The sequence below is a fragment of the Anomalospiza imberbis genome, chromosome 20 (genome assembly GCF_031753505.1).
Source record: "Anomalospiza imberbis isolate Cuckoo-Finch-1a 21T00152 chromosome 20, ASM3175350v1, whole genome shotgun sequence".
In the NCBI taxonomy this organism is placed as follows: Eukaryota; Metazoa; Chordata; class Aves; order Passeriformes; family Viduidae; genus Anomalospiza; species Anomalospiza imberbis.
Genome location: NC_089700.1, coordinates 6,949,979 through 6,971,387, shown reverse-complemented (window position 1 = coordinate 6,971,387; position 21,409 = coordinate 6,949,979). Strand labels below are relative to the sequence as shown.

General features: G+C 56.3%; 2 protein-coding genes across 6 annotated transcripts in view; one reads left to right on the top strand and one right to left on the bottom strand.

The window, feature by feature from the left end:
* FAM222B (family with sequence similarity 222 member B) overlaps nucleotides 1-4,351 on the top strand; it is a 33,715-nt gene extending 29,364 nt beyond the window's left edge. For all 5 annotated transcript variants that reach the window (XM_068210464.1, XM_068210460.1, XM_068210463.1 and 2 more), the window contains one exon: nucleotides 2,696-4,351. In XM_068210464.1, coding sequence (XP_068066565.1) covers nucleotides 2,713-4,260 — 1,548 coding nt within the window. In that variant the 5' untranslated portion in view covers nucleotides 2,696-2,712 and the 3' untranslated portion in view covers nucleotides 4,261-4,351. The remainder of the gene's footprint in view (nucleotides 1-2,695) is intronic.
* An 8,509-nt stretch (nucleotides 4,352-12,860) lies between these two features.
* Nucleotides 12,861-18,712, bottom strand: TRAF4 (TNF receptor associated factor 4). The gene is made up of 7 exons (XM_068210043.1): nucleotides 18,492-18,712; nucleotides 15,638-15,689; nucleotides 15,225-15,329; nucleotides 14,989-15,150; nucleotides 14,508-14,669; nucleotides 14,279-14,434; nucleotides 12,861-13,913 (listed from the first exon to the last, which is right to left on the bottom strand). Exons 1-7 carry the CDS (start codon nucleotides 18,632-18,634, stop codon nucleotides 13,281-13,283), a joined length of 1,413 nt encoding a protein of 470 aa, XP_068066144.1. The 5' UTR covers nucleotides 18,635-18,712; the 3' UTR covers nucleotides 12,861-13,280.
* Between the last annotated feature and the right edge of the window lie 2,697 nt (nucleotides 18,713-21,409).

Here is a 21,409-nt window from a genome sequence, read left to right as displayed (position 1 = left end):
GTTCAAACATCCATGATTTAGCTGCTTCCTGAAACGTCTGTGTAACAGAAAATCAGATGATTGCATAAAAGAACACTCAGTGTGTCTGTTCAGTGTTTATATTTAATTTGCTGGTTTGCCTATAGAAATGTAAACCAGGCTGGGAAATTTTGATGGCAAAGGTGTCTTAAAGTATCTCCTTAATTTTTCATCTGAAAATAGAATGTGACGGTGTCTGCAAGCATAACATAAACCATAACACAGACAGATATGGGGTCCTTTGTCCTTTGGTTCTTCTCTGGTTCATGGGGGGTTGCCAGGGTCATGTCTTGGGGAAGAAACAGACCTTAATGAGCGTGGGCAATGCTAAAAATAAAGGTTGGGAGTTCACAAAGGCCTTGGCTTTTGAGGCAAGGTAGTGCTGGCAAATGCCATTCGCAGGCTCTCCCCTCCCTTAGGAGCACGGCAGCCCGCTCAAAAGGGCAGATATAAACCACCTACCTGCAGAGACAGGTACAGGGATGAGCACAGAGAGATGTTTGGGTTAATATTTCCTTTGATTAAGAGAAAGGGATGATATGTGCCAGTGTCTGGACAGCACAGGGAGTTACAGGTATAACTGGCGCCGTGGTACGAGCTGTGCTGGAGATGGGAGACAAACTGCTCTTAAAGCATTTCACAAAAAATATTTTAATACTTCCATAATTAACCTCCCTTTTGGTATCCATTCTGTTTTCCATTTTCTGACCTTTCTTTTCTGAAAGTGAGAGCTCTTAGAGCAGAGCTGCTCTCCCTCACCTGTGACAACAGGGAGCTGCAGGATGCAAAGAGAGAAGTGGCTGGTACTCATCTTTTGGAGGCAATTTGCTTGAAAGAATCAGAGGTGGATTTTCAAGAGGAAGGGCTGTTTGCCTGGGAGCAGAAAGCTCTTTGCTGGAACATTAAATTTCCTTGGGTCAAAGGGCTAGATATGGGGCTGGGGTATTCTTGGGTGGCTGTCACATTCCCTGTTCTCTCAGCACAGCAAATAGCACAGGGATGCTGAAAATTTTAGGAAAAAGGAGGGACATTTTTTTCCAGTGAAATGTTTGCAAGGTAAGAGGGAGGGAAAATCAAGCAAAAGCTAAATTGGATTGTCAAAGCTGCAAGCCATTATTTGAAGATTATAAAATCAGCAGGAGTCCCATAGGAGTTAGGCAGCAGAGCTGTGATGGGAAACAGCCCAACTCTCTGCTTGGAATGTGATTATGGCAAGAGACTCACATGCATTTCCCTAGATTTCTAAAGTTCTTTGCAGAAGCAGTTGGAGCTTGTGAGCCAGGTAGGTATCTGGTAAATCAGAGGAAGTGAAACCACACCTCTGTCTCCAGAAGGCTTTTGTCTCTGTCTGGGGAGTAGCATGTTTTTAATCCTGTGAGGTAATCACATCATTTTGCCATGTGATGTGGGGATGTTGTCCTTAGCAAGGTGCCACCTTGAAAAGTCAGCTGAAGAAATAATTGCAGGCCATAAAATAATCAGCCTCCTTCCATTTACTGTGTTTGGGCTGACTAGAGCTTCCTAATGCACAGAAAGACACTCAGCGCTTTCAGATGTCAGCACCTAGGAAAGGAGTGGGGTGTAAATGGAGGCTTGAGCTGAAGCTTTGATGTGGATGGGGTTTGCAGGGCAAGGGTTTGGTAGTGGGGGGATGCAGGAGCTGCTTAGAAACTTCCCCCATGTCTGATGGAGCCAATGCCAGCTGGCTCCAGGTTGGACACACCACTGGAACAATAGATTTAAGAAGGAGGGAAAACCTGCACAACTGCAGCTGGAGAGAGGAGTGAGAATAGGTGAGAGGAACAGCTCGGCACAGACCCCCAGGGCACTGCAGAAGGAGGGGGAGAAGGTGCTCCAGGCACTGGAGCAGAGATTCCCATGCAGCCCATGGGAAGACAATGGTGAGGCAGCTGTGTCCATCTCCCTGTGCTGTGGAGGTGGAGAAAGTCAGGACTGAAGCTGAGCCTGGGAAGAAGGGAGGGGTGGAAGGAAGAGGTTTTTATTTCTCATTACCCTACTCTGATCGTATTGGTAATAAATTAAACTAATTTCCCCAAGTCTGTTTTGCCCATGACAGCAGTTGGTGAGTGATATCTCCCCTTCCTTATTCTGACCCTCTGTTTCTTCTTCCATGCCCAGCTGAGGAAAGGAGTGACAGGGCAGCTTTGGGGGCACCTGGTGCCCAGCCAGGGTCAGCCCGCCATAGTATGGTTTCCACCTCAGGATTCACAGGGGCTTCATGTTTAATTCATATCTTTCTGATTTTGAATTCCATGGTAAAAATACCGTGAATGGTTTGAAGAGCGAGGGGGAGGCAGCTTAAATTAAGAGAATAAAAACCAGCCCACCACTGCAAGCTGTGAGGAATATTTCAGCTGGAGACAATCTGATGTTTATAACACGTTACCTGTTTTTGTCCAACTGCAAACATACTCTGATGAGAACATGGTTTTGTTTTGCTCCCCTGGGCAGGTCTTGCCTTAAGCTGAACTAGGGCTTGTGTTGGTCACCAGGTAATAAAGGGAATGAGGCATCTGCTACATGACCCGCTGGTCTAGCAGGGTGAAGCTTCCTTGCCTCTTGAATCCTTGGAGATTTTCTACCCTTGTTGTGTGACTGTCTTGCCCTGGGGTTGATCCCTTGCTTACCAGAACTGACCAATTTCCTTTCTCTGCAGGGGACACTACACAGAAAATGAGATCTGCACAGTATCCTACCCCAGCAGAATTGGATGCTTATGCTAAGAAGGTCGCCAACAATCCACTGACTATAAAAATCTTTCCGAACAGCGTCAAGGTTCCCCAGAGGAAACACATACGCCGTACTGTGAACGGACTCGATACTTCGGGCCAGAGGTACAGCCCCTACCCGTCTCAGGCCACCACGAAAACGGGCCTGCTGGCCATAGTCAAATCCCCAGCGAAAGGAATCATCAAGGACTTTGACGGGACGCGCGCGCGCCTGCTGCCGGAGGCGATGATGAACCCCCCCTCCACGCCGTACGTTGCACCAAGCACTTTATCCCACCCCCAGGCGCTCGCTCGCCAGCAGGCTCTCCAGCATGCACAGACTTTGCCGCACCCCCAGAGCATCCCGCAGCACCCTCAGGGTATTCCACAGCCACCCAGCTTACCGCACCCTCAGGGGATCCCGCAGGCGCTGCCGCACCCGCAGAACATGCAGCAGCCGCAGGGCTTGCAGCACCCTCAGACCATGGCACACCAGACCCTGCAGCACCCCCCGAATCCGCTGCTGCAGCCGGGTTTACATGGAGGCAGAAAGATGCCGGATGCAGACGCGCCGCCGAATGTGACCGTGTCTACCTCAACCATTCCCCTCTCTATGGCTGCCACCCTGCAGCAGAACCAGCCACCGGACCTGAGCAGCATTGTGCACCAGATTAACCAGTTCTGCCAGGCCAGAGCTGGCATTAGCACTACCTCAGTGTGTGAGGGACAGATTGCAAACCCCAGCCCTATAAGTCGCAACCTGCTTATCAATGCAAGTACCAGGGTATCTACTCACAATGTCCCTACACCCATGCCTTCCTGTGTAGTAAACCCTGTCGACCATGCTGCTGCTGCTATTCCTCCTGCCTCTGTTAATGTGCCCATGGTCAATATTAACAGGGTGCCACCCACCTACCAGAACGAAATCAAATCGGTTGCGTGGAACCAGCACCAGCTTGCACATCTGCAGCAAATGTGTGGGGATGCTGCTGGGCCTGCTGGACTCGCAGGGAAGCACCCTCAGAGAGAGATTGCAGGGCAGAGTTTCCCTGGCAAAACTTCCAACTACCCTCAAGAACTGTGCATGGGCCAGTCCTTCAGCTTGAAGCCCCCCATCGAGAAGCCTACGCCTTCTCCGCCTGTGAACGGGTTGCAGGGACCTTTGCCATATACCAATGGGCACTATTTCCAGCCCCTCTGGAATAACATTCTGCCCACGCCCAACAGTGACAGCTCTGGGTCCCAGGACCTCACCATGCCTTTCCATGGGGGACAGCCAGCAGGAGCGACGCTGGATTGTGCAGGAGGAACACATTACAGAGCTGGAGCTGGCCCATCCAGCCAGAATAATGTGATGCAGACCATGGATTACCTAAGTGGGGACTTCCAGCAGTCCTGCTTCCGAGACCAGAGCATGGCCGTGCTGGGAAAAGTCCATCGGCCTCCCATGAACCGAGCACCTGAACCAACTGATAGTCGAAATCTTCATATTCAACACCCAGGGTATAGATAGGCTGCAGTCACTTTCACAGACAAAAAAAAAAAAAAATTATAGGTTTTAGTCTTAATTTTAATTAATAAGCAAGGCATTTTTAACTTGCAAACTTGTGTGATCATTATAGTACCCATTGGAAGAAGACATACTGTATATTTAAAGAGCTTTGCTTACATGTTATCTCTCTCCTTTATGCATCAAATATTTAACATGCCTTTTGTGTCAAAGAATTTCATTACACTACTTCACGCCACACTGTTTCTTCACCGCAGAGTCCCCCTTTGTGCAGCTTTTTTTTTTTTTTGCCTTCTGCTGAGCAGCTCCTCGCTGGACTGAGGTTGAGTTGCTGCAGGGTTTTGCAGCCGCATCTGTGCTCCAGCTCCGGCGAGAGCGAGGTAGTGTAGCTGCTTCCATTTCCATCTCAATTTCCTCACAAGATTAAGAGCAACAGAATTTTGTCAGGGAGTAGGGCTTGTTTTCAACTCAAAAGCCCATTTCATTAATGCATTAAACATTGACCATTTGCACTGTCTAGAGGCCTGTGTAATTGAAAAAGAGCCTACATTTGAAAAGAGCCAGCTAGGGGTATGTATTTAGGCTTTAATGGAGGGAGAAGCTTTTCAGCTGTTTCTTGCCCGCGTTTATCATTTAGACTTTGTCCAAAGTCAAAAGTCTCTGGCAGATTTTTCTGACACTTTCTGTTTTCTGGACAGGGTATGGGGAGGGGAACGGCAGGTTTGGGATGAAGGCGGCCACGGGGAGCTGCCTTCCTTCGTGTTCCCCCTCCCCACTGCCCTTCAGCAGCCTCAAAGCTCACGTTGTCTGAATCCCTCGCTGCTAGGAGTCTGGCCAGCCTCGTGTGAAGGGAATCCAGACCCACTGACAACTCCAAAAAGGGTTCAGCCACTTCTCTGGAAGCTGGAATTACTGTCAGGGTGAGGAGATGTAGCTCAGCCCGTCCGCGGTGCAGCGAGCGCAGTCCCGCTGTGGGATGGGAGGCAGTTGGTCTGAATCAAAGCTCCTCTCACAAGCCACTGTGGGATTGACAGTCCCCTGTTCTCTCCATCAAAACACCCCAGCGGATTTAATGGAACAATTCTTCTCCCTGGGAATTAGCGAGGCTGTTTATAACATCCCTTTTTCCCAGGGTCTCGGTGCCTAACTCCTTCTGTTCCTTCCTCACGTCACTTCCAGCAGCCAGTTGAGTCAGTGACTGTAGGACACTAACTACTGGGTAACCTCAGCATCTTCTTCTCCTCTGTGTACCAAAACATCCCTTTCCTTTCTAACAGCAGAATTTATTGTAAGTAGAAAATTCCTCATCTCTGTTAACGAGACTAATACTTGAACATAATGATCACAATCAAGTTTGGAAATTAAAAAAAAAAAAAAAAAGAAGAAAAAGTTTAAAAAAATAAATGCATTGATTCTTTCTATGTACACTGGCTAAAAAATATTGCTCTACACTGTAACTTTTAAGTGTAATATTTCTGTATGAATGTCGCCTGGTAGTGTGGGTTTGAGTAGCATTGTGTATGGGTGAACCCACTGGCCTCTGCCATCCACTGGCCTCCCTCACAGCCCTTGGAAAAACAAAGCCTTAAGTATTTGCTCCTTGAACTTTCCTTAATGAGCATGGTTTAAAAAAATCTTAAAGACATCATACAAAGTTAAAAAAAAAAAATTTAAAAAAAGTTTTGAAGTGACGTCATAGTTGGCTAGAGATTCTTAAAAGTTTTTCGTAAATGGGAAAATTAGAAAACATTTATTTGTATTTTTTTAATTTAGAATGTGTAGTCCTGGGCTGTAACAAATATTTAGGTTTCAAAGCTTAGCAGAGTACGTTTCTGACTCCTTGCGTAAGTTAGTACACTTATGTCATTATTTAAATTCTTTTAAGTGTACTATAACCCGTTCTTTAGTGGTAACTCCTGAGCAAAGTTAAGCAATTTGACTAAAGACGGATTAAATTATGTGTTGGCTTGTGTTGCCTTATATTTAAAAAAAAAGGAAAAATTGCCTGATTGTGTTATGCCAAATGATAGCAACATGAAGTCCTAATTTATTGTTTATAATCGTATTCCTGCAGTCTTTGTGAAAACTGGTAAATATACATCTATGAAAGAACGAAAATCCTGAGGCTTTTCATGCAATATTTTTCTGAATCCATTCTGTTGGAGCCAGAGTTCGAGTCTGAAGCTGCTTCCCCTACAGTCACCCCGTCGTCTTCCCCGTCCCAAACCCAACCCCAGCGAGGGCTGTGCTCTGACCTCACCCCTCCCTGCCCAGTCAGTCACTGTAAGGTGTTCTGCTCCTTTTTACTAAATAAAACCTTGGCCTCTCCTCTGTTCCGTAGCCTGCTCCAAATCTTAACCCAGACTGTTATTAAAAGCTAATTTTTAACTCCTGCCCTTCTCCCGAGAGCCTGAGCAGAGTCCTGTGCCGTGGTGGTGGTTGCCTGGGAGGTGTTTGGTGGTGGTGGCAGCACGCTGTGAGTTTTTGGGGACTGTTCTGCACAGGTACAGCCACGACCTCCGAGGCTTTGCCCCGGTACAGCAGGACCAGGAAGCAAAAATCCTGCTGAGACTCATCCAGGTGGGACATTGCTTTGAAAAAATAAGAATCATTTTACTATTAAAATATACTGAAACCTTTCCTTTTGGTCTGGGAGTGAGATTTTTCTTTGAACCAACCCTTTTCACCCCTGCAGCAGCCCTTGTGATGGGTGCTCCATCCTTCCCTGCTCACCCCTGAAGAGAAGCACTGTCCTGCCTCATTCCCAGGTGGGATGTTGGGAGCGAAGGCTGGATCCGTGGTGTAGGTGCCCAGGGTGGGGGTCTGGCTGTGGCACTGTCACCGGGGTGAGGAAGGGAAGAGCCAGCTATGCCCTGCTCTCCTGGAAACGTGCAAAATCCTCCTGTGGTTTTTTCTCTCTGCCTAGTGCAGAATTAAGAGGAACCAAAAGGCCAGGAATGTTCCTTCCCCCTGGGCTCTCCCAGGAGCCCCTTGTGGGTGATCACCAACCTTTGGGGCTCACACTGCAGCTCCTCTTGCCTTTCTGTCCATCTGTCCATCCATGGGTCAGTGCTCTCCCCACCTCTGACCAGCAAAAGGCTCTGCTCCCTGCTGGATCCTGGGTGCCTGCTCTGCTCCTTGGGGAATGAGTAAAGCTCAGGTGTTTCCTGAGCTCCTCGCCCTCATCAGCAGCACCGTCCTCCCCATCCCCACACCACTTCAGAACCTCGAGCTGGACCTTAGGGGGATCCTCACAACAAGAGCATGTTGTGAACCCTTCCACAGGGAATCTGTGTCCTGTGTTTGGAGCAGAAGCTTTGGAGCTGTTCAGCCACCAGCCCAGTTTGTTGCAGCCCAAAGTGAACGTTTTATAAAAGACACTTGTGAGTTTTCTTTAAGCTTTCCATGTCGGATGTCTCCGGGGGACTCAGTTGCTCCCGTGGAAACCAAACAGAGCTGTTTGCTGGGGATCGCTGGGAAGGGAACTGGGAATTGCTGCTGTATTTCATTAAGCCACAAGACTGATGATCAAGGCTGCTGCTTCTGTGCTACGGGTACCAATTAGAATTTTCTTTATTATTATTATTTTGTCCACAGGAAAAGTGAAAAAAAAGAGACCTGGTCCCTCTGTCCCTTCTGCTGGTTTTATTCAGTGTGAGGTGGCCATGGAGTCACAGGGTAGGTGCTTGTCCCAGAGGGATTCTGGGGAAGGGTTTCCATGGGTTTCTGGGATAGGAATCTATCAGGCAGAGTCTGGCTGACTGCTCCGGTAAGAGGAAGGGTTTGGGAAAACGGAGAAATAATCTCAGAGAGAAAGGTGCTGAAATAATGGTTAAAAATAGGAGGAGGAGTGGAGGAGGGGGTTTGAGTCCTGCCAAAATTTTAAAGGGAATTTGTAACATTAATGGTCACCTTCCAGAAGATGGGACCTGCCAGGGTTTCCTCCCCTCTCCCAGGACTGTACATCTCATTTAATCTTTGCTTCCATCTCTCAGAAGGGCAAAACTCCAGCCCCATCTCACTGCAAACCTGAGCATCAAAATCTCTCTTTCCGACTGTCCCACTGTTCCCCAAACACTATGGACATTTGGTTCTCACATGGTTTTCCTGGAATTTGGGCTAAACCAGGCAGCTTAGCCTGGCTGAGCTTAGGCAGGAAGAGCTGTTTGCCCACAGGCGCTGCTGCATCCCTCTCCAGCATCCGGAAATTCCAACAGCAGCCACTCCATCCATCAGAGCTTCAGGATCCTCTTCTCCTTTGACTCTAAGCTTCTTTGGTATCTGGTTTCTTCATCCATCCCCCCAACAGGAACAATCTCTTCTGCAAGGAGACTTTCTCATCCTCTTTGCAGCCAGTTGGATGTGGAGCAAAGATCTGGTGGAAAATGATCCAGCAGGGACTTGGTGTGAGCAGCTGCTGCCTCCACTGAGAAATCACCTGCAGCCACATCTAAGCTGAGGGCTTCGAGTAAAATCCAACATTTTAAAACTGCTCCTTTTGGGCCAAATGGGTTTTTCTTCCAAAGATTTTGACCCAAGGTAGGCAACGCCCAGAAGTTCTCTGTGAGCTCCAGCAGCTCCGGCACTTGTGATGTTCAGAGAGGAGCAACCTTGGGGATGCTGCAAAAATTCAGAGCTGAAAAAAATCCTTGGGGGGTCCAGAGGGTGGAGGAACCAAAGGAAAGTGGCACATTGTGGTCAGCTGCTGGAGGAGCATACACTGGACACCCTCCAGCAAGAGCCGCCTTTTGCATACTCTTCGACGTTCAGCAGAGGCAAATTGCAATAAAATTACTGGAGTGTTTTATCTGCTTAGTTTAAGTTAATTTCAAAGCAATTGGGTACAGGCTGTTGATTCTGCTGGGGTGGCTGCAAGCCTGAGAGATGTACAGAGAGGGAAGTGAGATTGCACCAAAAAACTGCTGTGAAATCTTGTCAATTTTTACTGCCCTCAAACCCCTCAGTCCTGGGGGCAAATGGGGAGGGAAGGAGCCCAGATGAGTCTTTAATAAGGGATGTGCAAAGGAAATTTTTCTCACGTTTTTCTCCCTATACACTACCAATGTCTGGTTTCATTGTCTCGGAGAAGAAGCATCAAGAATCAGCACAAATCAGGGCTCTATGGTGTGAGCAGATGAAGTGGTTTTCCCAAAAATCCTCCCTGTCTACAATCCCAAAGATGTTAAAAAGGTTTGGGGGTTATTTTAGAGCATCTCCACTGTGATGGGGGTCTTACGCAGGCAAAGGGCCCTCCAGGTGGGGTCTTCCTCGATTTTTTGGGTATTTAATAAGATTTTCCTCTGTGATTTGAGCATCTTCTGAAAGTCCTTCCGGTGTCCCAGCAATGTTGGGAAAACGGAGCAGGGAGTGAGCTGGCAGCACAAACCTTTAGAATAAACCCTCAAACCACCAAGTTTCCAGGAAGTTTATTTTTAAACTTGATATGTGAGGCTAAATTTAGTAGCAAAAATCGATTTGTCTCCCTCTCCTCCTCGAGCATTGAGAGAATCTCCCCCTCCTGCTTTTCTTGCAGCCCAGGCCGTGCCGGGGAATCGCTGCCACGCTGAAGGTTAAGAGGTGCTCCAAGATCCGGCTGACATTTCCAGACGTGCCCAGGTAAACGGAGCTGCAGCACAGCACCCACCAGCACATCCCACAGACAGGGCTGGAAAAGGGCTGGAAAATCAACCCGAGCAGGGAAAGCGGAGCTGGGAGTTGATCCCTGAGGTGGGAACAGGGACAGCTCTAAGCTCCCAGGGTTTTTTTTTTTTTTTCATCCAGGCTTCCTCCAGCACTGCTTCCCACTTTTAGTTCACAAATTATATAAGGATTTTGATTTTATTTTATTATTTTTAAGGCAACTGGTTGGAATGAAGGGTTGCCAGCACCCAGCGTGTGGGCTGGTAGAGGGACAGGGCTGTACTCTCTGTGTGTATGGGGGTGTGTATATATGCACAAAAATGAAAATATAGAAATAAAATGTATGTAATAAATATAAAATATAAAAATATAGAAGGATAAGAATTATAAATAGCTATTAAATAGAAATTAAATGCATGATAAATATGAAGGTTGGAAGATGTGTAAATATACAGATAGAATTTCTATAATATAAAATACAAAAATATGAAGTAATGTAATCTATTGATATATGCAATTTGATATAATAATATAAATAGATGAAAATATTAATTATTAAATTTAAAATATTTTAAAGTATTATATATACTATATATATTGATTATAAAATAAAAAATAAGCATAAGATGTGTAAGGATAAAGCGTGTATTTAATACGAATTACAACAATTTGCTAACGTAATAATTATAATTATTATAATAAGAATGATAATTATTATTCATTTATATAAATTATAAGGCTATAAATTTCTATTCACATCTTCCCCTCCCCTCTGTCCCCACGCGGCGGCGCCACTGAGCCGAGCAACGGCCGGGGAGGGGGACACGGGGACACCGGGACGGGCTGGAACCGGCACCGGGATGGGCTGGAACCGGCACCGGGACGGGCTGGAACGGGCACCGGGATGGGCTGGAACCGGAACCGGGACGGGCTGGAACCGGCACCGGGACGGGCTGAAAGTGGGCACTGGGATGGGCTGGAACCGGAACCGGGATGGGCTGGAACCGGCACTGGGATGGGCTGGAACCGGGCACTGGGATGGGCTGGAACCGGAACCGGGACGGGCTGGAACCGGCACCGGGACGGGCTGGAACCGGCACCGGGATGGGCTGGAACCGGAACCGGGACGGGCTGGAACCGGCACCGGGACGGGCTGGAACCGGCACCGGGATGGGCTGGAACCGGCACCGGGACGGGCTGGAACCGGCACCGGGATGGGCTGAAAGTGGGCACCGGGATGGACTGGAACTGGGCACCGGGATGGGCTAGAACCGGGCACTGGGACGGGCTGGAACCGGGCACTGGGATGGGCTGGAACCGGGCACCGGGATGGGCTGGAACTGGGCACCGGGATGGACTGGAACTGGGCACCGGGATGGGCTGGAACCGGGCACTGGGACAGGCTAGAACCGGCACTGGGACGGGCTGGAACCGGGCACTGGGATGGGCTGGAACTGGGCACTGGGATGGGCTGGAATCGGGCACTGGGATGGGCTGGAACCGGCACTGGGATGGACTGGAACAGGCACTGGGATGGGCTGAAAGTGGGCACTGGGACGGGCTGGAACCGGGCACTGGGATGGACTGGAACGGGGAACTGGGATGGGCTGGAACCGGGCACTGGGACGGGCTGGAGCCGGGCACCAGTGTGGGCCAGCACAGGTCACACACGGGTGGCACTGAGCACCAGTACGGGCTGAAACTGGTCACCAGTATGGGCTGGCAATAGACTGGCAATAGTCACCAGTTTGGGCTGGCACTGGTACCAGTATGGTCTGGCACTGGGCAGCAGTTTGGGATGGCACTGGGCACCAATATGGGCTAGTATGGGTCACCAGTGTGGGCTGGAAGCGCCACCACTGTGGGCTGGCACTGGGCACCAGCACAGGCTGATACTGGACACTCCAGGCACCAGTATGGGCAAGAGCTGTCCGTCACTGGGGGCTGGCATCAGAAATCAGCATGAGGCTGGCACTTGGCACGAGCATGGGGTGACACTGGTGCCAGTGTGGACACCAGTACAGGCTGACACTGGACACCAGAATGGGCTGGCATTAGACACCAGTTTGGGGGCCCAGTATGGACTGGCGCTGGACACCACTACAGGCTGGCACTGGGCACCAGTATGGACCTGCATTTAGCCCTGCTGCAGAAATGGCACTGGGCACCGGTACAGGCTGGCACTGGGCAGTGGGGTGGGCTCGTATCGGGCACCAGTTTGGGCAGGAAGTTGGCACCAGTACAGGCTGGTACCGGGTACCAGCAAGGACAGGAGTATTGCCCAGCTCCCCAGGACCCCGGGCTGCCACACCGGGCTGGGACCTGCTCAGAGGGGACACTCCTGGGGGGAGGGGAGGGAACGGGGTATGGGGACACCCCCGGCAGTGCTGCTCCCCCCGAGCCCAGGCAGGGCCGCAGGGTGCAGCTAATTAGGGGCTAATTGCATTAAACTGGAGCAGCACTAATGCAATTGTGGGATTATCCTGCAGAGACAGCGACCCCCCCCCCACTGCTGCCGGGGTGACGGGAGCGGGATCAGACACACGGACATGGGGCCTGACCCAGCCCGACCCCCCCAGTCTGCCCCAGTGCCCCCCACCATCGCCCACCCCCTGCTCGGGATGCCGCCCTCCCCCGGGGCGTTAATTACCCAGCGCTAACGAGGGGCTGATGGGACAGAGCGGGGCCAGCAGGGAAACAGCCCCCCGGGGCTGGCGGCTCCCCCAGCCCGGCACATCCCCGCCGCTGCCGGTGATTACCGAATTAACCGGCTCCATCTGAGCCCGTCTGCCGCCGGGATGTGGGTCAGGGATTTACCCCTCTCCGTGCCCCCCAGCCCAGTCCCGGCTCTCCCCGTCCCCAGCACCCAGGAGCATCCCCCGGTCCTGCCATCCCGATCCCGGCAGGCAGAGCAAGGAGGTTCAGACAAAGGAAGGAGGTTCAGGCGGCCGTAATAAATACAAGAAAATTTTATTGAAAAGAAAAAGATGTGGGGAGGGGGCAGCAGCCCCAGCCCGGGGTAATAAATAACAACCTGGGGAGCACCAGTTTACAAAATATGGCTCTGGCCAGTAGGGTCCTGCAGGGTCCCCAGCGAGGCTGCTGGGGGCTGCTGGGCACCTCGGGGAGGGGCTTAGGGGGCCCAGCCCCCTGGCACCCCCTGGCACCTGAGAAGGGGCTGCTCCAGGGGGCAGCTGGGGCTGTCGGAAAGTCCCAGCCCCAGGAGAGCCGTGGGAGCAGCCCCATCCCTGCCTGTCCTGAGAGCCACCGCGGTGCCACGGCAGCGTCCCCGAGCTGGGGACACCGGCTGCGGGCAGGGGCTCAGCACCACCTGGGGCACCCCTGGGCGGGCGCCCCGGTCACATCCTGTCCCCCTCCGGGGCTCAGGCCAGGATCTTCTGGGGGATCTCCACCGAGGCTTTGATGAAGATGGCGTTGTCCCGCACGTAGTTCCGTTTCCTGATGTCCTCGTGGGAGATGAACTTGGGGTAGCCGAAGCCCAGGGTGCTCTCGTCCAGGGAGCTGCGCGAGGCTCCCGGCTTCTGGAAGTTTTTCCAGTTGGGGTCGGGGTGGAAGGTCTCGGTGATGTGCTGGGGCTTGGAGAGCGAGGGGTCACTCTGGTCCAGCAGGGAGAAGGTGACGCGGTAGGAGAAGGGCCACTCCAGCAGGTTGTCGTACTCGCCCGGCAGCACGCGGATGTAGACGGAGAGGTGGCTGCTCTCCCCGCTGCCGTTGCCGTTGAGGAAAGCCGACACCTGGAGCTTGTAGCCGTACTTGTGGGTGTAGAACGGGGGGCTGAAGAACTCGTAGTTGCTGCGGGCTTTGGCCTCCTGCAGCTTGCGGGCGTAGTCGGCGATTTTCCAGATGAGGGTCCCGTCGCTGCTCACCGACAGCTCCTCCACGTCCCGACGCAGCTCCAGGATCTCCTGCCGCTGCCGGCTCACCAGGGCACACACCATGCCCAGGTGGGTCTTGGTGCTCTCCTCCAGGTGCCGGCCCATGGCTATCTTGGGGCACTGCGGGGACAGCAGGACCGTCAGCAGGAGGGTGGCAGGGACAGCATGGGGACACGGGACAGGAGAAAAGGTACCGTGGCGATAACACGGAGATGTCATTGGAGCATGGGGGTACTGGCACAGGAGTGTCATGGGGACACAGGGGTGGCACAGGGACGCCTGGCTGGGGTGGCAGGGGGACACTTGGGCGGCAAACACAGGGGTGAGATCACGGGGCCACATGGATGGGACTGAGCACAAGGGATGGGATGGACGTCAGGGCAGAAGCGGTGTGGAGGTGCTGTGGGGCACAGGCGTGACATGGTAGGGACAACACCCCGTGCCCAAGGATGCCAGGGCAGGTTGGTCTCAGGGACAACACTCACCCGGTGCTTGCAGCCAGCTTCCTTGAAGGGGCACAGCAGCATGGCAGTGTTGCAGCTCTCCTTGAGGTGGGTGGGCACATCCTCCCGGGCAATGCTGGGTGTCCCACACTGGTTGGGGCACGGCACGGGGTACCGGGGACACTGGTACTGGTGGTTCTGGGGAGGCAGAGAGGCTGTCAGCTGGGGCTGGGAGCTGGCAGGATGAGGGTCCCCATGGACTCCAACTCACCTGGATGGTGTCAAAGACGAACTCCTTGGAGCAGTAGGTGCAGGGCTGGGTGCGCTTGGGGCACTCGGCCAGGGCGTGCTGGGACAGCAGGCGCCGCATCATGCGGGCCCCACACTTGTTCTCACAGTACACACTCTCCTGGGGACACGTGCCCTGGTGGCCCTGGGGACCACGACAGTGTCATCACCCTCTGGCTGCCCTCGCCAGCCAGCCCTGACAGGGATGAGGACAAACGGTGCCCCCACAGCCAGAGGGCACAATGACCAGGAGCCCACAAGCCCACATTCCCCCCAAGGCTGCCCCTGCCATGATGTGTCTCCCGCAGTGTCCCCATACCCAGGCTGTGTCCCCATGGTGCCCCTGCATCCCACTGGGGTGCTCACACATCCCGGCTACACCCCCACAACACCCCCAGCACAGCCATGCCCACCATGGCACCCCGGCCAGCGGTGTCCCCCACAGTGTCCCCCCCACTGCCCACCTCGAAGGCCTCCCCAGTGAAGTCGCTGGCACAGAACTCGCACTTGACCCTGCGCTTGGGGCAGCCGTGCTGGACGTGCTCGGGGAGGTCACGGCGGCTCAGTTTGGCGCTGCACCGGTTGGGGCAGGGGATCACGTTGAAGCCACAGGTGCCGAGATGGGCCTGGGGGACACAGGGATGGTGACAGGAAGGTCTCAGGGTACAGCTCTGACCCCCCCCATCCTCTCAGGCCCTACCTGGAGGTGCTTGATGAGCCCGCTCCAGCGGCAGCCCTCCTCGCTGTGGATGCAGCGGATGGCCAAGCTCAGCACCTGCGCCTCCAGCTCGGGGTCGGGGTAGATCTGGAGGGGCAGCAGTGGGCTATCAGCATCCTGCAGCAGGCTGTGGGGGCACACAGCCCCCGGCACAGCCTGGCTGGGAGCCCTGGGCACGCTGCCCGGGGCTGGATCCCCCCCGGGCACACCAACAAGCGCCCTTTGTCGGGAGCGGGTTTCCGCTCCCCGGCCCCGTGGCACAAAGGGCTCTTGCTTCCGCCCGGGCGCCCGTGCCAGGCAGGCGCGGCTGTGCCAGGCGCTGTGCAGAGCTGGGGACGGCCCCTTGGTGGGGATGTCCCCTTGGAGCAGGGTACCCATCCGTGTGCCAGGCTCACCTTGGCGTAGTCCAGGGGCAGCTGGTCCTCTGGACACTTGAAGACGCCTTCGCTGCAAGACACAGAAGGCTCGGGATCACTCGGGGCTGGTGACACAGCCACGATGTCCCACCGGCTCCCCGCCATCCCACCCCAGGACATTGGTGCTGTCCCTGCACTGCTGAGCGCTCACCCCGTACCAAATCCAGCCGCCACCCTGGGGGAGCCACGGCTCTAATCCTGCTCCATCTGTCTGAGCTGGGAAATGCCCCCGCCAGACACCCCCCCCAGGCAGCCCCCCACCCCCGGCCGGGCACGGCGGCTGCGGTCCCCAGGGGCCTGGGCCAGCCGCCACGGAGCGTGGCACCATCTGGAGCCCCGGCAGCCCCTTGCCCATCCCGTCCCCTGGGATTAAGGAGGGTGCCGGCGGCTGGCCAGGAGGGGCCAGCAGGGGCCGGGGCAGACCCAGGTGCAGAGGCCCAAGGGAGGTGGGGGAGGGCAACAGCTGGGCGCCAGATGTGCAGGCCTGATGCGTGGCCCTGGGACTCCTGCTCCACAGGAAATGGCCCCAGCAGCCACCACGGTGAGTCAGGACAGGGGGACAGGCAGCCCCCTTGGAGGGGTCCCCATCCTGCTGGGCCCCCAGGATGGGGTGTTCCTCCCGAGAGCTCTCTCTGAGGTGGGAAGGGCCCTGCTCAGCCCTGCCATGCAGAGGAGCAGCATGAAGTGGAGGCAGGGACCGAGCCAAAGAGGCAGCCTGGCCTGTGACAAGGCTGGCCAGGAGTCACCATCACCTCTGGTCCACACATCACTGCACCCAGGGGTTGGAGAGGGTGTCCATGCACGATCTTTGATGGACATTGGGGTGGGAGACCACAGGTGCTGCCTACAGGGACATGCAGAATGGATACAAAGGGACCCTGTGGCTCTGCTGTCTTTGAGGTGACACTGAACAAGGCTGTCCTGGTGGACAGCCCTTGTGCCCATCTAATCACTGCAAGGCCTTGGCAGGCACCGGCGTGGCCTCGACTGGAGCTGCCAAGTGGATGTGAGACGCCGGGACGGAGCCAGCAGTGCCGCCGGGCACGCGCCAGCCTGGGCTGCCTGGCCACGGCACGGTCATGTCCCCTGCGGCCACCAACCCTGCGCTGGGAGTGCAAGTGAACCCCAGGAACCACAGCCCTGTGGGGTGTGACCCACGTAAGGAACGGCTGCAACCAGCTCTTGCCATATGCACACTCTGTTTGTCACAGGTGGTTTTGCGGGAGTCATCAGGGATCCACCGAGATAAGGTGCTCCAAGACAGGGCCAGGCACCGGGCCCTTCCCGGGGAGCCCGTGGCATTGCCTCGTGGCTGGCATTGCCCGTGGCTGGGATCACTCTGCTGCCTTTCCAGGACTGCCAGCTGTGCCTGCACCCCGTGCACGGTGTTGGGGTGCTGGGGCTGGCGGGGAAGTGGGACGATGACCCGAAGCCAGCGCCTAATCCCCGACAAAGCCTTCCCATTCCTCACGCTTGGCCGGGCAGGGAATGTGCTGAGGCAGCACCCGGGGGGACCGTCCTTGCCTCTGACCTTCACGGCGTGTTGGGGCACAGCGAGGTGATGGGGCGGGGAACCCCGGCACCCCCCGGCACCCCGTCCCAGCACCCCGGTGCAGCTGGACGGCTCAGCCCACGGGAGCCCCAAACTGATCCAGAGCAAACACGTTGTGCTCGGGGAGACCCCCGAGGCCATTCCCCCCGGCAGAGCGGAGGTGCCGGCGGGAAGAGTGCGGGGGAGCGGGGGGGACAGATGCGCTCTGACACGTGCCCCGGGGAACGCCCGGTTTCACAGAAACCGGCCCCGGTGACGGGACTGCCCGTGAGCTGTCCCCGGGCGAAGGTCGCTCCGGCTGGGAAAGGCGGGGAAAGGCCCGGGTGACGCTTGTCACCGCCCGGAGAGAGCACGGGCACCCCCTCGCCGTGCCCCGCGGGACCCCCGGGACCGCGCCGAGTGCGGCGGCCGGGAACCGGGGCAGCACCGGCCCCGCACGTGAACCCTGGCTGCTGGTACCGGGGGTTCCAAACCGCAGGGGTCGGAAGAGGCCCCGGCTCCTCGCTCTCGTCCAGCGCACACGGCCGGGTCGCGCTCACCCGTGGGCGCGGGGACGCCGGGGTGGCCGTACACCCCTCCCCAAAAACACCCCCGGCCACTTCCTCCGGCGGGGCCGGGGCAGGAAGGGGTTAAGCTCGATTCTCGAAACTCGCCGCTCCGGGCTTCACCCGGCCCTCCTCTTCCTCCTCCTCAGCCTCCTCCTCAGCCAAGGGGCCACGGGCCGCTGCACCCGCGGGGCGGCTGTCACGGGCTGGGCGCGCCCCGCACCCCCTCCCTGCCCCGGGGCACCACCGGGCACCCCGCACCTTTCCCTGGCCCGAGGCATCCCTGGGCACCCCGCACCTTTCCCGGGACACTCCGCGCTTTTCCCGGGGCACTCCGCATCTTCTCCCGGAGCACACCGCAGCCGTTCCCTGGCCCGGAGCACCCCCGGACACCCCGCATCCTTCCCCAGGACCCCCGCACCCCCAGGCACCCCGCGCCCCTTTCCGGGATATCCCGCATTCCCTCCCGGCCCCGGGGCATCCGCACCCCCGTGCACCACGCACTCTGACACCGGCCCAGGGCACCCCGCACCCCTCGCCGGGGCGCCCCCGGACCCCGCACCCCGGGGCCGGCGGCGGAAGGGGGGTGGCGGTGGCGGGGAGCAGCCGCCGCCGCCGGGGGTGCGGAACCCCGGATCGGGCGGTGCGGGGGTGCGCGACCAGGGTACCCCACGGGAGAAGGGGTGCGCGGAGTAACGTCAGGTCGGGTCGCCCGTGGCGTGATGCGGGGTCTCACCTGAGGAACTCCTGCAGGCAGGTGTCGCAGAAGCGGTGGCCGCAGGTGGAGACGCGGACGGGCTCCCGCATGGGCTTCCCGCAGAGGGGGCACAGCACCCGGCGCCGCGGCCGCTCCAGCAGCTTGTAGTCGTAGCCCGGCATCCCGCCGCCGCCCCGCGCCCGCCGCCGCCGCCCCGCGCCCGCTCGGCTCCGCGCTCCGCGCCCGGCTCCGCCCGGAGGCCGGACGGGGCGGTGGGACCGGCCTCAGCCCGCCCCGCGATGGGGGACGGCATCGGCATCGCCACCGCCCCCGCCCGGTCCCCGCCTCCCCGCACGGGGGGAGGGAGCGGTGCCGGCATCCCGGGGGTTCGGGGAGCATCACACCGGGGACAGCCCCTCCAAGGGGTTTGGGGTGCAGCACATGGGGACAACACCCTGGGGACTTGGGGAGCACCCCACCGGGCACAGCCCTCTCGGGGGGTGTGGTACCCACCACACTGGGAACAGCCACCGCAGGATTTTGGGGAGCATCAACATCACATCACACACGGCCCCCTCGCCCACGGCAGCCTCCCCTGGCCCAGGGCTGGGCTCTGGGGGCACACACTGCGGTGTCTTCCCTCACCCTACATGCCCTCCTTGACTCAGAGGTGTCCCAGGGGTGTCACACTCCTGCAGGTTGTGCCCCTGAGCGAGGCTGGAGGCGGAATACAGCTCCCAGTCCTGCTCCTACCACAGAGAGCAGCTCGTGTCCCAGCCACCACCCACAGCAGGACATGGAAGGGCTGCCCTGAGCCCTCCACGCCACGGGCACGAGGGGGACACACGCTCCTGTGGCTTTGTCTTGCTGGGAACTCACACCCCAGGCTGCAGCCAACAGCCTCCCTCCAGCCACGGTTTGTAACTGAGCAAGAGCCTGGAGGAGGGAGAATAAAAGCAAATCTGTCTGGCTCCAGCCCCCTCGTCACTCTTTCAGAAATCAGAGCAGCATATGGGAGTATTTGCCCCTTTCCCCAGAGATGGAGCCGAGCAGATGACAGGCTGTGAGCATGTGTTAGTCCCACCAACGCTCACTCCAGCCAGCTTCCCATTAAGGGCGGCAGTTGCTCCAGACCCAAATGTTAGCAGATTTCAATTAGCAAATGGCAGAGGAGAGGGATTCCTGGGGGACACGCTGAGCAAGTCGAGCTCTATCACTTGTCACTCAAGGAGCTCACGTTACCCTTCTCCCCGAGAGGCTCTGCTTAAAATAAAACCCTGCAGCAGCCCGGGGGGAGGCAGCCTGCTCGCTGCCAGAGCTGCCAGGGAGGGGATGGGTGGCTCATTTCTGGGGTAACCCGGAAGGATGGCAGGTCGTTCTGAGGTGTACTGGGGCTCCCAAACATCAGGGAACCTTGTACTGGGGTACACTGAGCACGAGCTGCCATCAGCAGGGGATTTACCAGGAGGTGTGAGTCGCTGCTCAGATGATGGAGAGCACTGAGCTAAACTTTAACCAGCTCCCAGTGATACTGGAAACCCGACAGGAAACAACACGTGACAGTGGGCAACTGTACAGGGAGCAGTGGGGAGCAACAGCCACCTTGAGCTGGGGTTGAGGAGCTCCCCGGCCGGGTTTGCTCAGAGCTGTGACACCCCCAGGGCAGGATCTACCAGCAGCCCCACGGTCCAGCTCGTTCTGCCACTCTGTGCCAGCAGAGCCCGGAGCCAGGCTGTCTCCAACAAGAGATAGGCACAACCCAGACACTGCCCCTGACACGCTGTGACCCAGCCCCGACTAAAAGCTGTCCCTGGACACGACTGTGGGACAAGGTTCAGGCCAAAAGGACGAGTCCTTGGTATCCTGGGGGTTGATGGGACTCCGAAGACAGGACACATCAGTCCCGTAAACACAGGCAGCCTGTGCCTCCGATGACAACCATGAAACAGCCGGCTTTTATCATTATTTACTGCTTCTCTTTGATGTTTTAAAATTATTCTTCCCTAACCTCACTGAAGAGCATCTCTGCTAATTAGCCAGGAGCTGACAAAGCCATCAGAAGGTGCTGGCTGTGCCGGCAGGGCGGCTGGGAGGTGTCAGACCCTGCAAACAAAGATCCCTCCTTTTCCCCTCTCCCCTAAGCAAATCCCTCCCCGCCCTCAACATCACAGCCAGGCATTTGTCTCACACAAAGGCGACACTCAGGGCAGTTCCCTTTGTGGAGGTGATATGTTCCCTGTCTCCCATGATGGGTCACTTCTTGAAACCATCTGAGTTCGGAGAGGCCTCTTGTCCTCTTCCCCAGCCTTTCCCTGCTACTCCATCCCTCCGCCTTCTATTTAACTTAAACTGGAGGGACGGAAAACCGACGCTCCGGCTTCTAAACAAGTTAAGGTGGAGCCTTTCGCCCCAGGGAAAGGAGCGGGGCGAGTCCTCTCCCGGCTGCTGGGGCCTCGTGCCCAGGGAGGGCAGGGGTGAGGATCCAGGCAGACGGACAGAGGGACAGCAGCCGCACCTCCTGCCTAAGCCTCGTGGGAATGAGGATACGACCTCGACAGAGGTGCCGGAATCAAAATAAATCAGCTGCGGGATCAGCAGGCAGTTTCCTGCTACAGTAACGGCCCCAAGTCAGCAAGATCTTATTTGGAACAGGGACAGCCTTTCCCTGGGTGACAATGGCCACAGGGGACCCGCAGCAGGACGCACAAGCGGGGACCAGGCAGCCTCATCCCACATCGCCTCCCCTTCCCGCTCCCCTCCGGCCCTGCCTTTCCTTAGCAGGAAGAGCCGCGGGACACTGATCCACCACCAGCTCCACACAGCACAGGAACAAAAAAAGGATAAAGGGAGAAGCCCCGAGACCTGCAGATTTCACCGGGAGCTTCTGCAGGGAAACAAAGCAGCAGACGTGAGGAATGCGAGTGGCCTATTTGCCCGGGCTGCTCTCTGCCTCCGGC

Excerpts from the sequence above, each read along its gene's own strand:
- TRAF4 (XM_068210043.1), bottom strand. The coding sequence starts at position 18,634 with ATGCCGGGCTACGACTACAAGCTGCTGGAGCGGCCGCGGCGCCGGGTG. Across the intron at positions 14,435-14,507 it reads TCGTCTTTGACACCATCCAG|AACCACCAGTACCAGTGTCC; the intron begins GTGAGTTGGAGT and ends CTGCCTCCCCAG. Across the intron at positions 13,914-14,278 it reads AAGCTGGCTGCAAGCACCGG|TGCCCCAAGATAGCCATGGG; the intron begins GTGAGTGTTGTC and ends CTGTCCCCGCAG.